The following is a 15,604-nucleotide window of genomic DNA, read 5'->3' as shown; positions in this document are numbered from 1 at the left end:
TTCCAGGTCCTGACTGCCTCATTGTATTAAATGCAATCTCAGGCATTCAAATATATATATTCAAATATATGTATTAATATGTGTGTGTGTGTGTGTGTGTGTGTGTGTGTGTGTTAAACAACACACATTTATTAGCTTATAGTTTCTATGGGCCAGGAATCCTGGCACAGTTTAGCTGGGTCCTCTGCTTCATGCTCTCTCACAAGATTGCAATCAAAGTATTGGCCAAGAGTGGGGTCTTATCTGAAGGCTTCACTGGGAAAGAGTTTGTTTCCAAGCCCACACGATTGTTGGTGGAATTTCAGTTACTAAAGGACTGTTTGATTGAAGGCCGCAGTTCCCACCTGGCTGTTGGCCAAAGACCAGCCTCATTCCTTGCCATATGAACCTTTCCAACATGGCAACTTGCTTTGTCAAAGCCAGTAAAGGAGAGTCTGGTAACAAGAGACAAGTCACTATTTTACACAATCTAATTACAGAAGTAACATCTGATCCTCTTTGCTACATTCTGTTGGTTAGAAGCAAGTCACTAGGCCAGCCCATACTCCACAGGAGGAGGTTTCACAAAGGCACTAATGCCAGAAGGTGGGATCCTTGGGGACTACCTTAGAAATATATCTATCAAAAAGACATCCCTGAGCATAATTTTCAAACTACAGATTTCTAGGTCACCTCCTAGAAATTCTATACTGAATCAGAATCTCCTAAGCAAAAGTCCATTTGTGTGTTTGTTTATTTGGTTTTTATTGTTGTTGCTTGAATTTCTTGGTATTTCTCTTTAACAGCCAGATTTGAGAATAACAAGGGAAACCTTACAATTCTTATATGTGCCCTGCTTTGTACCAGTATAAACAGGAATATCAGGAATGTTAAGTGAATCTCGAGAGAAATCTGGATATTCTGTTCAGGCAACACCTATTTTTTTTTTAACTTTGAGGGATGTGAGATATTGTTATCTGAGTTTGAGTAAGCAGGGCCGCTCGTTCCTGAGGAAATGTGTGGCAGCCCTACCTGGTAGGTTTGATTGGCCTTGTCCATATGGACTTTTAATGTTCTCCAACCCATATGGCACATGGTCTCTCACAGGTTAGGTGTTGGGGTGGGAACTGGTTTTATGAAGGATAGAAGCATTCGGAAGATTACTCTATGCATATTTGACTAGCCTTGTGCACGTAGGAATGCTATTGCCTTTTTAGAAAGGCAACTTAAGAAGTTACAAACTCAGAGGCCTTTGTTCCTTATCTTAAAATAACCATATCCTTTAAAACAACTGAGTTCTTTTCTGGAACCCTACTTGGGAAGTCCAGGTGATGTGAGGATTTAAGCCAGATCAAGGCGCAAGAGCTAGAATAGCCTAAAAGCGAAAGAAAAATTAATTTATAGAGAGAAGAAATGAAGCTCTATAGTCAGGTTCAGGCTCAGTTGAAGGTTATAGGCCAAGGTGGAAGATGCAGAAGTGTTTTCAATTCCACATTGGCAGGCTGGAGTTAAAGACATCCCACAGCTGTCAAAGGCCAGCCAAATCCTTTGGCACAAAATTTCTCACAAGTTTATACCCTTTAATCTGGCTCCGTCCACAACATAAGAGCTGAAAAACTAGTGTGTTTCAAGTTTAGAATCTTCATTTGAAAATATTTGGAAATCATATACTCCACAATAATTGGTTTTTCAATATCACTTAACCTTTTATTGTTTCGAAAAGATCTATCAAGTGTGAATGGAGAAATCAAAGAAGCCAAGTGCATAAAGGCTTGTAACTCTGCTTTCTCGTGGGAATTGGTAAATTACTGTGGTTTCAAACCCGATTTCCTGGTTGAGTCTGAGTGATGTCTGTGTTCCAGGTCATGATCTTGCTGTGCAATCAGCAAAGCTTCATCTGCACCCATGTTGACTACTGCCACCCTCACTGCTACCTGCACCACAGCCGCTCCTGTGCCCGGCTGGTCAGGGCCATCAAGCTGCTCTATGGAGACACTGTGGACTCCCTCCGGGAGAGTAACAACATCAGCAATGTGGCTCTCCGGGGCAAGAGACAGAAAGAGGTGAGTGAATGGTCACCTGAGAATATGCCTATTGTAGGGAAAATGATGTCCTGCAATCTTTTCTCTGGAAATACAAATGTCAGACCACGGCAGTTGTATAAACCAGGTTACAGACCTGTGTGATTTTCAACAAAGACAGAAGATGAGCGAGAAAAGACAAGTGCTTAGTGTTCATGTCTATGAGCCAACATGGAATCTTTTCCCAGGTTTTGTTTTACTTCTGTGAACAAATATGAACTTGTATGAGTGGTGGTGATGGGTACATTATGGTGATAGAATAATGACCCCCAAGGATGTCTGCATTCTAGTTTCTAGAACCTATGAATAAGTTACCTTATGTGGCAAAACAATTTTGCCAATGTGAATAAACTAGGAATCTTTTAATGGGGGAAATTATCCTGAATACCCAGGTGGATTCATTGTCATCATAAGGGTCTTTATAAGTGAAAAAAGGAGATAAGAGAGTCAGAGTCAGAAAAGGAGGTGTGACAACAGAAGCAGAGGTCAGAGTGATGCAGGGCCATGAGCCATAGAACGGGGCAGCCTCTAGAAGCCAGAAAAGACAAAGAAATGGATGATTCCCTAGAGCCTCCAGAAAGAACACAGCCCTGCCAATCCATTTTAGATCTGACCTCGAGAACCGTAAGATAATAAATATTTATTGTTTTATGCCATGAAGTTTGTAGTGATTTGTTGCAGCAGTTAACAGGAAACTGATACAGTTATATATTAAGAAATAAGTAATAAATGGTCCAACTATTTGCAGATAAATAATTGAGTAATCTAGGTCAAATCAGACTACAGGAAATTCCTTTAAGAAACTATTACAATGTTTTCTAAACATTGAGCTGCACTTTCCTGACAAGTACACTGAGCAGCTGAGCTGGCAGAAGATGAAGACAGTGATCAGGGCTGCTGTGCCCCTGCCGGGAAGGCCCCGAGTCACCCACCTGCCCCTGAACAGGCGTGATGGCCAAGATGCCTGACTGAGTGCCTCTGGCTGCCCCAGCAGCTGCTCCTCACAAGTGGTTTTACAAAGAGGTTTTGGTATAATACCTATTCATTTCAGTGAGCATTCATTGTACACCTGCTATTGGCACAATATGAGACCAGATATTCTGGAAGAAATAAAAAATAAATAAGTAGGAGCACAGGATCTTTCTGCTAAGGAGTTTGCAAACCAGATTTGGTGGAGTGGGGGATGGTAATAAAATATAAATCAAACAACTAGAGAATATGAGCAATAACAAAAAATTCACAGTTGGGTCATGCATGTAGCACTTTGTAATGCAAAGGAATTTTTGCAAAGGAATTTTTTAAATTATTTTACACTTCACTGAAGAAATTTGGGGTAATACAAAAGATCCTAGAGAAAAAAAATCTGTATTTCATACATCTTATAAGTGTGCTATTTGCCTTCTGGGATGTGATATTCCAGTATTTTTTTTCAAAACATATATGTGAGGCTATAATGCAGGTATATATCATTGATAGAGTGCTTTTTGATTCTTACAAACCTTGTGCAGGAGATGCTGTTCTCCCTATTTTACAGATGAAAAAGTTGAGGCTCAGAAGGATGGGATTGTCTCAGCTCACATCTATAACATATTCAGCTACACTTTAATTTAGAAATATGGAATATCAGAAATATGGAATATCAGAAAAAGCTCTGGAGCTTTTTTTACTAGACTCTATTGTATTTCATGGTATTCAAACTACACATACTCTGAGGGAAGATCATGGGGGGACTAGATCAATGTGGGTAACTACATAAACTGTTAATGATGTTATAAAAAGAAAAATATACACCTATACATATATTTGTATCTGTATGTATGTACATAGTTATGTATATGAATTTTTATTTAGGTTAAGTTCTCCTTCATATAAAAACTCCCCTAGTTTTAGGAGAAAACCATGTATGTTGGACATTGCAAAAATATACTAACGTAAATCAATGTTCACAGTTCATCATACACACTTTGAGATTTCTTACTGCTCCAACTGTATCTTCACCTGTAATACATATGTGGCCAAACTCAAACATCCTTCAAGATCCAATTCAAATTCCACCGCCTCCTTGAAATCATTTATGATCTTCCTAGAGTTAACCACAGGGCATACGATGGTGGATAATTAATGTTATTTTCATTCCCTCCTTTCTTTAAGTTACAATGGCATTTTACTTGTGCTTTTCTCATTTTTCATTCAATTATTCATTCATTAATTCATCCATCCATCCATCCATCCATCCAAGTGTACCTTCAAATTTTTAAAGAACCTATGGACATGCTGGGTCCATTTTATGTGCTGCGTGTAATAATCGGCAAAAGCAATATGGCCCCTGTCTTCATATGATACACACAGTCTAGTTGGAAAGACAAACATTAATCAAATAAACATCTCAAATTGCTATAAAACTGCAACAGCAGTAAGTGCAAGGAAAAAGAAACACACTGTGCTGAGACAGCTTATGAACAAGACTTTGAACTTGTTAAGGGAAATAAGAGTAATGAGTGAGCTTTGACTGAAGGATGCATGAATATTAACTGAATATGGAATTTTCCAACCTGAGAGAAGAGGAGTACAAAGGACCGTGGCTGAAACACAGGGGACTTTCGTGCATGCAGCACAGGCAGATCAGACAACATGGGGCCACTCAGGCTCTGGGAAGGACTTTAGTCTTTATTCCATGCGTAGCATCAGGCTCTGAGAATTATAAGATCACTCTTCCTGGGGCACCTGGGTGGCTCAGTCAGTTAGGCGTCTGACTCTTGGTTTTGGCTCAGGTCATGATCTCATGGTTCATGGGTTCAAGCCCTGTGTTGGGCTCAGCACTGACCGTGTGGAGCCTGCTTGGGATCCTCTCCCTCCCTCTCTCTCTGCCCACCCCTCTCACTCTGTCTCTCTCAAAATAAATTTTAAAAAATTAAAAAAACAAAAAGATCACTCTGCCTACAAAATGGGGCTCTTTATATCCCCATTTCTCCTCTGCCACTTAATTAGAAAGTTCTGGAAAATTGGCAGTCTTACACACTTTGTATCCCATGTGGTATGTACTAGAGTTCTTCTCCTACAGCACAGAGACAACAAATACTAAATGGCCGAGTGGGCTCTCTAGTTCATGAGTGCCCTTTACCTCAGGCCCGACAAGGATGCTGGCCTGAAGCAGAAGAGTCTTACCAACCTTAGATGATGCTCACATTTTGGGAAAGAGGAAGAGAATGTAAAGCAGGAGTTAGGTGTCCTCTAATCTTAACATATTTAAATTAGTAATGCAGGTGAAGAGCTGAAAAAAAATATATTGAGTCTGCTGTGATAAACATTTTATTTTCAAAATGCCAGCCTCCTGTGCAAGCTCTTTTTTGTTCCCTCCTGATGTTTCCATTTCCTGTGCTGAATCTGTCACGTTATTGAACAATACCCACATTTCTAGGGTCAAAATGAAAACAGAGTAGGCAGTAAATCAAGAATAAAAGCAGTGATTCTGATTAAAATTGAACTTTATGAGCAATTGATATTTCATTCCTGTTTCCTTTTAAATTGGTTTTTATGGCAGAATATATTTGTGGCAGCTAGTACATTTTGTAACGCATGTAACTCTGATCAATCTGCTAATCTACATTTCAATGCTCAGAGAGTCACTGTACATCCTGCTAGTCTATTTTAGTGCACTTCCAAGCTTAGGAGGTTTTTATAAACCATATATATATATATATATATATATATATATATATATATATATAAAACCTTCACCAAAGAATTCTTTGACTTTCCTACATATATCTTTCTTGTCCAATGCCATGTTTTGGACAGAGTAAATGTTGAGTTAGTGCTTGCCGATGAAAAAAAAGGAGTAGATAAAACAAAAATTTTCTTTTCCTTTCAGACAGAAAGGAAAGGGATGTAAAAAGTGATACGTGCCCAAAAAAGAAAGGGCACAGCATCAGTAAATTCTGCAAAGCCAATGAAAGTGGCAAGAGGCCAACTGATTTCCTGCAGGACTAATGTTTTTCCAAAGCTGTGGAAGAGACTATTGTTGAGACCAAGAGCAGACCCTGGGTCTTGACTTCATCTGCCAGAATGTCTTCCCATTCATACTCACGTGTCAAAGATGTGTGAGGCACAAAGGTCTTGGTTATCTTTAGGGAAATAATTGGACTTCTCTCGTCATGAAACATGTTTCTGGGAAGATCTCTTTCCCAGAGATCTTGGTAGACTGGCTCCAATTTTCTTTGGTTTCAAATACCCCATCATTTCCATAGCAAATCATCATTCGTGGCATTTGTGCTTACTATGATTTTTCATTTGTTTCCTTGCTTGCTATCTGTCCCTCCCAGTGAGATATACTCTCCGTGAAGGCAAGCACCAAGGGAGTTTTGTTCTTCAGCATATCCCCAAAAGTTAGCTCAGTTCCTGGCTTATGGCTAACTCTTAATAAGCAGTCTTGAATTATTAAATGAATAAGTACATTTTTTACTTAAAGTAATTAAGTATTATGCCTCTCTGGTCAATAATCTTTTATTGGAAGAATCTCCCTGAAACTTGTTCAAATAATTAGAGTTTCTCCAAGGGACACAGCAGAATCTCATGAAACCAGGGACAGACCAGGAAATAGCTGAGCCTCAGAGGAATGAGAAAGCTGTGGTCCCTATCAGAATGGATATAGTGTCTCATCTCTGCTTTTTTCTGTATCTCCACCCGCTCACCCATCTCTGTCCCCTGACCTGCTCCTCATGTTTATTCATCTTGTGTATAACCTGAAAATCTCCAGGTTGCACTATCATTTCTCAGCCCCAGCAACCATCGCCCATGAATCAGACTCTGTGCCCCTTAATTCCCTAGGACAGGAATTTGGTGGGCTCAACTCCTCCTCTTTATGATCCAAACATCCCAAGGGATAAATCTCTGGCCAGTCAAATAATTGGTTTTGCATTGAAACTTTAACCAATAATGGTCAGAATGAGGAGAGAAGTCCCAGAGTCAAATATGGTGAATATATATCCCAAGACACACAGAGAAAAGAAAATGGCAGTGGTCCAAGATCTATGCCATGCCACAGCAAGCATGCCCCAGGATCCCTGACATCTCATGGGGCTGTCTAGCTGCCTCCCATTGACCATATCTCCCTTGGGTAAATTGAGTCAACAATGAGTGCCATCCTCTATTAGTGATACATTCTGTCCTTTGGTCTTGGATTACAGTCTCGGGTTTCTTTACAGGTCCCAGTTGGATGTGTAATTTGAACGAGCATATGCAACTCACAGTCCAGTGAAATTTCTTACTCTTCCATGAAACACCAACAACCAATAGATGCCTTCAGAACTAGTCTCCTGCTCCATCTAGCTCCTAGCTCTCTTCTAACCAAGTTTTACATCAAGTTACTAAATCTAAAAAGCCACTGATGATAGCCTTGTCGGTCTGAGTTAGGGGTCACATCAGTAGAGAGAGTTGGGTACATACCAAGTGCTTATCACACAAGTACCCATCTTCGATACCTACATTTCAAACCTCAACAAGTCATGTGGGAAGAGTGCCTAGCCCATCACCCTAGTCTGAAAGCCCTTCTAATTACCTTCCCTTTCCTCTAAAACAAGCATCCTAACTATGATGAGGCACCAGAATACACCATACTTCCTAGGGAAGCATGCCAGAATATTAAACGTTTGAGATCTGAGAAGCTTGACATATACCTTCTGTCCCTAGTTAATAGGATTAAACAGAATCCTACATTTACCAGAGTGTCAGAGGCAAACATGAATGTTCACCCTTTTTATTCTAAGCTGGTATCTGCCTGATTAAAAAACATATAATTTAATCAAGAAGTAAATTCAAAAGTAACCCTAAAAAAGACAAAATGTCCAGCCAGAGGAGAAAGGGGTGAACTATTAATAAACTTTGAAAATCATATTTTAAAATAATTGTAATGACCTAGGGAAATATTCATTATAAGATCCTGATAAAATGAAATGTTTAAACTTGTATGTCACATACATAACATCCTCACCACTATGTTAAGAGGCACAGAGTAGAAAAAAGCTGAAAGGAACAAAATAATGGGCATCATTGGATTAGGGATCATAGACATATTCTTTTCTTCTTCCAAGTTTTTCTGTGTTTTCCAGATGTTCTACAATTTACATATATAGTTTTGTAAATAGAAAGAATAAAAAAGAGATGTCACTTTTAAAATACCTTGAATTTTTAAAACAGGAAGTCAAATAAACCCCTATATTTATATGGTAAGTTACTGCCATCTGGTTTTAGAACAGTTTCTAAATTATAAAACAAGCATGTATATTACTGTATATTGTTTTTACATTTACAGGAAAAAACGCAATGCCGGATTTATCTCCTCAAATGAGATGTGTTCCCAAGTATGTGCCCCCGTGTTTTTATATTTAGAAAACAGAGCAAGAGCTCTGGTTCATTTGTTTCTAAGTAGATTCATTCTAAAAGTTCATTCCTTACTAGTCACACACCAGATGCATTGTCTAAGGTGTTTTTGTCAGAGCTTTGAAAGACTTTCTTGGAATATGCAGGTACTTTTAGATATGTCTTTTCTTTCAAATATCTCCATCTCTAACATTGTGCAGTTTTGCTCAAAAGTTCTTGAGGAGCTCAGTTTTTTCCCCCAGCATGGAGGGAGAAAGTGTTTCATTGACATGTCTGTGGAAAAACAAATGAGCGTTTGTTCCGTGTAGAAGGATGGATCCCCTCTTTGCACAGCCCAGGGTGCAAAATGAGGAGTGATCAAGACTCAGTATAAATAAGCAAGAGCCTGTCACCATTAGGAACAATCATTCTCCCAGCTGCTCTGTCCACTCCATCCCTCGGCATTCAGAGAGTCAGAGAACTGCCTCCTCCGTGTTTATGCAGATGAGTCCATTTTATTTGGTACCCTGGTTGAGGAGACAATTTGAAAGAAGAGTTGCTGCCTCCCATAGGCGAGTGTGGTTTTTGCTTTTGTTTTCCAAATGAGTTTGGATTTTTAAAGAAATCATTTTACCTTACAGTTCAGGCCTAGATAATAAATGCTGTGGACTTATACTTCCTTGATGAGTCTATTTCTTACTTCCCAACACTCCTTTATGAAATACGTTCTTTCTTCCATGACCAAATGGCCACCTTGTAACATCCAACCCCGTAAAAGAGCTATTAAGTTTTAACTGACTTTTTTTTTTTTTAATATTTGTGGTTTTAAACAGCTTTCTGGGATACAATGGGTCCTGAGGTGGAAGTCAACAGATCCTTGTCTTGTTTTAATTCTGCTAATGGCCAGCTTTGTAACTTGGTCAAGTTATTCCGCTTCTCTGGGCCTCTGTGGCAAAAGAGGAGCTTGTAGCTATCTCTGAGCTCTCTTTCATACCAAAATGAGCTGTTTTCATCAATTTCAGAAAGTGTGGGCCTCCAAAAAGGCCTAAACTGCCCCCCCCCCCGCTAGAAGAAGATAGTTGTGGGGTGCCTGGGTGGCTCAGTTGGTTGATCATCTGACTTTGGCTCAGGTCATGATCTCACAGGTTGTGAGTTCAAGCCCCACATCAGGCTCACTGCTGTCAGCCTGTCAGTGCAGAGCCTGCTTCAGATCCTCTGTCCCTCTCTCTCTGCCCCTCCCCCACTTATACTCTGCTCTCTCAAAAAATAAATAAAAGTATTTTAAAAATATAAATAAGAAAAAAAGAAGAAGATGGTTGTTTGGAGACTGGGGGAAAACAGCATTGTTGGCCTTGAGAGGATGTGACACTCTTTGTCACTGATCTCCTGTTCTTTGCAGTGCTCAGAGAAGTCATGCCTGAGGACACCTTCTCTGAAGAAGAGAGTTTCTGATGCCAACCTGGAAGGCAAAAAGGACTCTGGAATGCTGAAATACATCAGACTGCAGGTATTGACATCTGGATCAGAAATATTCATGGAGCAGTCATGGGGGAGGAGGGCGCCAAATACCCTTTTTACTAATGCTTGAGACCTACAGGGCCAGTTGGCACAGTGTTAGCATAGAGAACCCTTTAATTGGTGGGTCTCTATTGCAGGAAATTGCAGGAAAAAAAAATCCCTTCTCGTTAGCCAGCGAGCTTCCACAGAGCCCCAGCTTGGGGAGCGTGGCTGGAAAATGTCTCCTCTCACTCACTCCACTCCATGGAGCTAATCCCCCACCAGCGTGTGGTAGCCATGCTCACAGCTCTGAGGATGTGATTTTCTGGGTTCAAATCCCGCATCTGCCGCTCTGGCTCTGGGACCTTGGGCAAGTTGTTCAATGTCTCTTGGTCTTATTTGCCTTATCCATAATAGGGGGATTATAACACTAGACCCGTCTCAAGGGATTATTGCCTGGATTAAAAGAGGTAGTACACTTAACTACTTACCCAGTGCTTGACACATTGTTATATTGTTATTACAGCCTAAACCCTAAACTCTAAATCGTTACGTGTATTCCCGAGTCAGGCAGCAGGGTGGGGGGGTGGGGGCGGGTGGCAGGGAGGGAAGAAAAACAACTTGTGTTTCTGGAAAGTATTTAAAACGGTTAAAGACCTAGACTGTCCAGAACCTACATTTATCACCTAAAGTATCTGAAATAATGGATTCAATATGTTTTGTGTGGCCTAATCTGGGGCATTAACTACAGTACACAATGTTTTAAAGGGAAAATGTCATCCACATTTACTGGCTTAGAAAACTGACTTTCTGAATGGAACTCCTTTGTAAATTAGAGGCTGCTCACTGTCTTCAGTGGACCTCAAGTCCTAAGAGAAAGGAAAATAGGACGCTTTGAAAGCCCATCAGGACTTTTAACACAAAGATGTACTGGCTTTTCTCATAGAGCTCATCCTACAGCTTATTTCTTAGGTGGCTGCAGAATAGTTTTTGCGGTGAAAGCATTTTAAAAGTAGCGTGTCGTTTTGTAATTATAATCAACTAATGAGGTATAAAGCTTATTATACACCATGCCAATAAGTATGCTCCCATTTTAGGAAGCATTTTACAGTCATTTAAGGAAAGCAGAGAAGGGACGCGGCACGTAGGTTCCAAGAGGAGTGCAGCAATCAGTGTCTTCGAAGATTTTAAGACGTGACTTCCATCTCTTCCCAGGTGATGAGCCTGTCGCCTGCCCCTTTATCTCTGCTAATCAAGGCAGCACCGATTCTGACAGAGGAGATGTATGGAGACATCCAGCCAGCTGCCTGGGAGCTTCTGCTCAGCATGGATGAGCACATGGCAGGGGCGGCAGGTAAAGACAGAGCACCCGGGACCCTGCTTGCCACTCATCCTGGGTGTTTAACTGAGACGCACATCCACTCCCTTTCATTCCAAGGTCAGACCCAGAGCAATTGCTAGAACTCGAGACAGAGCTGTGCACTACAGGGAGGGAGGCTAAGGTGCCACCCACCCTTTATGTTTACCCCGTAGACTGCACAAGAGCAGTGTGGCCTTACCAAATTAAATAGAGTGATTTTCCCCAGAACCTGCATTTCCGCCGTGCTTCACAAAAAGAGAAACTTCTTTTTGTGTGTTGTGATCTCCCAGATTTACCGTGAGCCGTCATCATTAACTTCACTAAATCGATACAAGTAATATTTTGTGTCCAAATGACAATATCGAAACAGATTTGTTGAAATGTAGATGACATAGCCAAAGACACACAGCTAGTAAAAAGGACATGCAAAATGTGGGTTTTTCATGTTTTTTCCACTTTTTGTACATATTCTTTTAGTTTTATACAGTTGTTTTAATTCCATAATGTACATGGTAAAATCTCAAATAATACATAAGTGTATGAAGCTAAAAGTATCTCTTCCTCATGACTCTCAGTCTCTTCCCCAGAAGTGACAATTTTTAAGTCTTTCAGGACTCTTGCTAGGGTACACTATCTATATATAGATATAGATATAGATATATACCTAAGTACCAATGTATATGTTATGTTTTCTCTTTCACACAAATAAGACATATCATAAAGACTTTTGAACTTTCCATTTTTCTTTTATATCTAAAAGATTTTTTTAAGAATTTATTTGAAGAAAAATCTATTCAAATCAGGCAGCACCAAACTGGGAGTGCTTTACCAACAGGAGCTCAGGGAGCTTTTTATAGAAAAAGGTGGGCCACCTGGGTGGCTCGATCTATTGAGCATCCAACTTCAGCTCAGGTCATGATCTCGCAGTTCATAGGTTCAAGCCCCATATCGAGCTATGTGCTGACAGCTCAGAGCCTAGAGCCTGCTTCAGAATCTTTGTCTCCTAATCTGTATGCCCCTCCCCTGCTCACACTCTGTCCTCTCTCTCTCTCTCTCTCTCTCTCAAAAATAAACATTAAAAAAATTTTTTAAAGAAAAAGGACAGAAGCAAAGTAAGGCAATTATTGACTGGCTATAGCTAAAAGCCTAGTTGGCTTTTATGGCTTTTAGCTTTATGATTTGTAACCTTAAGGCATTTACAGGCTTAGATTCTTGCTGGCTTACATAGGTCACTGCAGGATTAGTGCCACATCATTCTAATGGCCTCCTTGTTTAATGAACAAATTTCCCCTTGTGGTCATCCTCTCATATATAAGAGATCCAAAAATTTGGTATTAGTGCTACCCTCAGTCAGATCAGAGTTAAGTTGCTCTTATTTCATTGTGAAACTCATAGGTTATGATGTCAGATCCGTAAAACAATCGTTTTTACTATTTCCCTCTTTGTTCATCTTCTTTCTGCTCTTCTGAGCAAGTGAGACCATGTAATATATGGTTGATGCTGTGACCGTGCATTTAAGAACACTGAGACAACATAGCACACCAGGGAGACTATAATGATAACTATTAGGAGTATAATGCCAAGAGACTGAAGGGTGCTCCTCAGCCAGGGTCTCCATGACCCAAACTAGTTGGTACCAGTTAATGTACCTGTTTTTAGCCAAGTGGCCTATTTGTTAATTTCTTGTATTTGCTACAATGCCAGATGTTTTGAGCCAGGTGCAGCAAGGGCTATTTTATCATGGCACAGAAGTTTCTGTGTTTAGCCAATAAGTAATCTGAAGCAATTTTATTATCTGAAACCACCTTACCAGGAAAATACAGAGATTTTGTTGTACAGCTATGGCCTTAGCAGTAGATGTAGCCATAGTTGTCAGGGCTGACAAGCACTGTCTTTACTGTTCATTAACAGAAAAAAGCAAGTAGCAAAAAGGCAAAAGGAATAAGTTTAATATTGGAGATGATGATCTTGATCTGCCATCTTGAGAAAGCTGTCCCCAAAATGCAATCTGTATCCGAGGAGGAAGCTCCCTAGTCAATTTTAAGGTCAGATCTCCAGCTGGTATGCAGTTCCAAGAGTTTAGAGAAACTCTCTCATGAAGGATGTAGACCTACCATTCAAGTCCCTGAAGTTTGGCCGCCATCTGGGTAGTAAAGAGGAACTGGTATGGTCCCTTCCAAGGACATTCAAGGACAGTTTTTGTTCTTAATGATTCCAAATCAGAAAGTGGGGAACATTAGTTTGGGAGTGGTGGCCAGACATTTAAGGAAAATAGGAGATTCAAGATCTAGTTGGGTGTACAGATAAATAACCTCAATGACAATGAACAGGACTGGAATCTGATATTCACAAGTGTTACAATTTTTTACTGCAACATAATTTTTCCTTTACAATCATGTTCATTTCTATCAAAGATAATCACTGTAAGACTAATTAATTTGTTTGCAAAATAAATCTAGTTTCATTAAACTTATTAATGACCTTATTATTTACCTAAGTACAGCAGGAATAGTGATTGAACATATAGGCTTATTTCAAATCTGTTTTGCTGGAACTTTTTATAAGAATCATAGATTGGATTTTATCTTTTTTTTTTTTAACATTTATTTATTTTTGAGACAGAGAGAGAGAGAACATGAACAGGGGAGGGTCAGAGAAGGAGGGAGACACAGAATCTGAAACAGGCTCCAGGCTCTGAGCTGTCAGCACAGAGCCCGACGCAGGGCTCGAACTCACGGACCACAAGATCATGACCTGAGCCGAAGTCAGACGCTTAACCAACTGAGCCACCCAGGCGCCCCTGTAGATTGGATTTTGAAAAACTCTCCAGGGGTGCCTGGGTGGCTCAGTAGGTTGTGTCCAACTTCAGCTCAGGTCATGATCTCATGGTTTTTGGGTCCGAGCCCCATGTCAGGCTCTTGCTGACAGCTCAGAGCCTGGAGCCTGCTTCAGATTCTGTGCCTGCCTCTCTCTCTTCCCCTCCCCAACTCATGCTCTGTCTCTCTCTGTCTCAAAAATAAAAAAAACATTTAAAAAAATCAGGAAAAAACAAAAATAAAAACCTCTCCAGGCTGAGAAACCAAGAGAAGAACTCAATATGAGACTTCACCTGGAATACCTATAGATTTGGCTGAATTTCAATCTTCTTGAGGTCCCCAGGATATCTTGAGTTTCCTGGGCCTTCCCAGAAATGACCTTTCTTACTCACCTGGTAAGGTTGCAGGGAATCCTGTAAGCAAGGTACCAGGCCAGTTTTTCCAATGAGCTATTATTGACTCCATAAAGTCAACCTTACTTCCTTAAAATTGTCTGGTCATATCTGATTTTATGCATGTTCTCAAATACAATATTCCAGTCAAAGTCTCAGTGATAAAACAAATGTTTCCAGTTGTGCCCTCTTATATGAAAAACAGGTTCTTATTGAACTTATGCAAATAATTACATTGTCATGAAAGTAAGAATACTCAATGAGTTTCTGAATTCTGGAGGAATCAGGTGAAGAGAAAAGTGAATGTTTTATTTCAATACGGTTTATAAAATTACTGTTAAGTCATAGATAGCTTAAGAGAAAAGAGAAAAAAGTATCTTTAAATCTGGAAAAATAAAACATTAAGGAACCAGCAATGTTTCAAAGAAAAAGTTATTTAAAATTTTAATCATCCTCATCAATACATTCAATCTCATATCATTAATTCTTGTTCTACTTGAATTGTTTTTCCATTAGTTCTGGAAATGCTTAACCAGTTCAGTTTTATGATCTTACCATGAATCTTTCTGAAGATGCTTTTTGTCAAAGCATCAGAATAAAACAAGAACTGTCTACAAATGACAAAAAGACTTAAAAAGTGGCCATGATTAAAGATCTGATGGGAGTTCATTTGGTAAAGAAAATGAGTTATTTCTATGGTATGCAATAATTTAGGATAATAATTGGACCATGAGAGTATTAACAACTTCCTAGAAACTTTGAACAATATATATGTATTGGTAACATATATCCATACATATATAATTTAAGAATGTTTATTAACACTTCTTACTTGACAATGCTTCCACATAATTTAACATGCCAAATAAACCTAATTAGTTTAACATCTCTCTTCAGAGGCGAGAGACATTCTTTGAGATTTTCTAGGGGCCCTCTGGGAAAACCCAGTTACTTTGAAATCAAAAAGACTTCATTTAGAATTTGATTTTGGGAAGTTGCCAAAATGTCAAAAAGTTTGAACATTTGACTAAGTAGGATCTCAGATCATTATGAAATAATACTTAATTATCTATTTAAGCCACAATGGATTTTAAAGGTAAATACAGAAAGTTACATAGTTCT

General features: G+C 39.5%; 1 protein-coding gene across 3 annotated transcripts in view; it reads left to right on the top strand.

The window, feature by feature from the left end:
* The window catches only part of UNC80 (unc-80 homolog, NALCN channel complex subunit), a 224,490-nt gene that overhangs the window by 120,197 nt on the left and 88,689 nt on the right, over nucleotides 1-15,604 (top strand). For all 3 annotated transcript variants that reach the window (XM_049615007.1, XM_049615005.1, XM_049615006.1), the window contains 3 exons: nucleotides 1,842-2,042; nucleotides 9,817-9,924; nucleotides 11,130-11,268. In XM_049615007.1, the coding sequence (XP_049470964.1) occupies nucleotides 1,842-2,042; nucleotides 9,817-9,924; nucleotides 11,130-11,268 (448 nt within the window). The remainder of the gene's footprint in view (nucleotides 1-1,841; nucleotides 2,043-9,816; nucleotides 9,925-11,129; nucleotides 11,269-15,604) is intronic.

The sequence above is a fragment of the Panthera uncia genome (assembly GCF_023721935.1).
Source record: "Panthera uncia isolate 11264 chromosome C1 unlocalized genomic scaffold, Puncia_PCG_1.0 HiC_scaffold_3, whole genome shotgun sequence".
NCBI lineage: Eukaryota > Metazoa > Chordata > Mammalia > Carnivora > Felidae > Panthera > Panthera uncia.
This window is presented reverse-complemented; position numbering and strand designations above follow the sequence as displayed.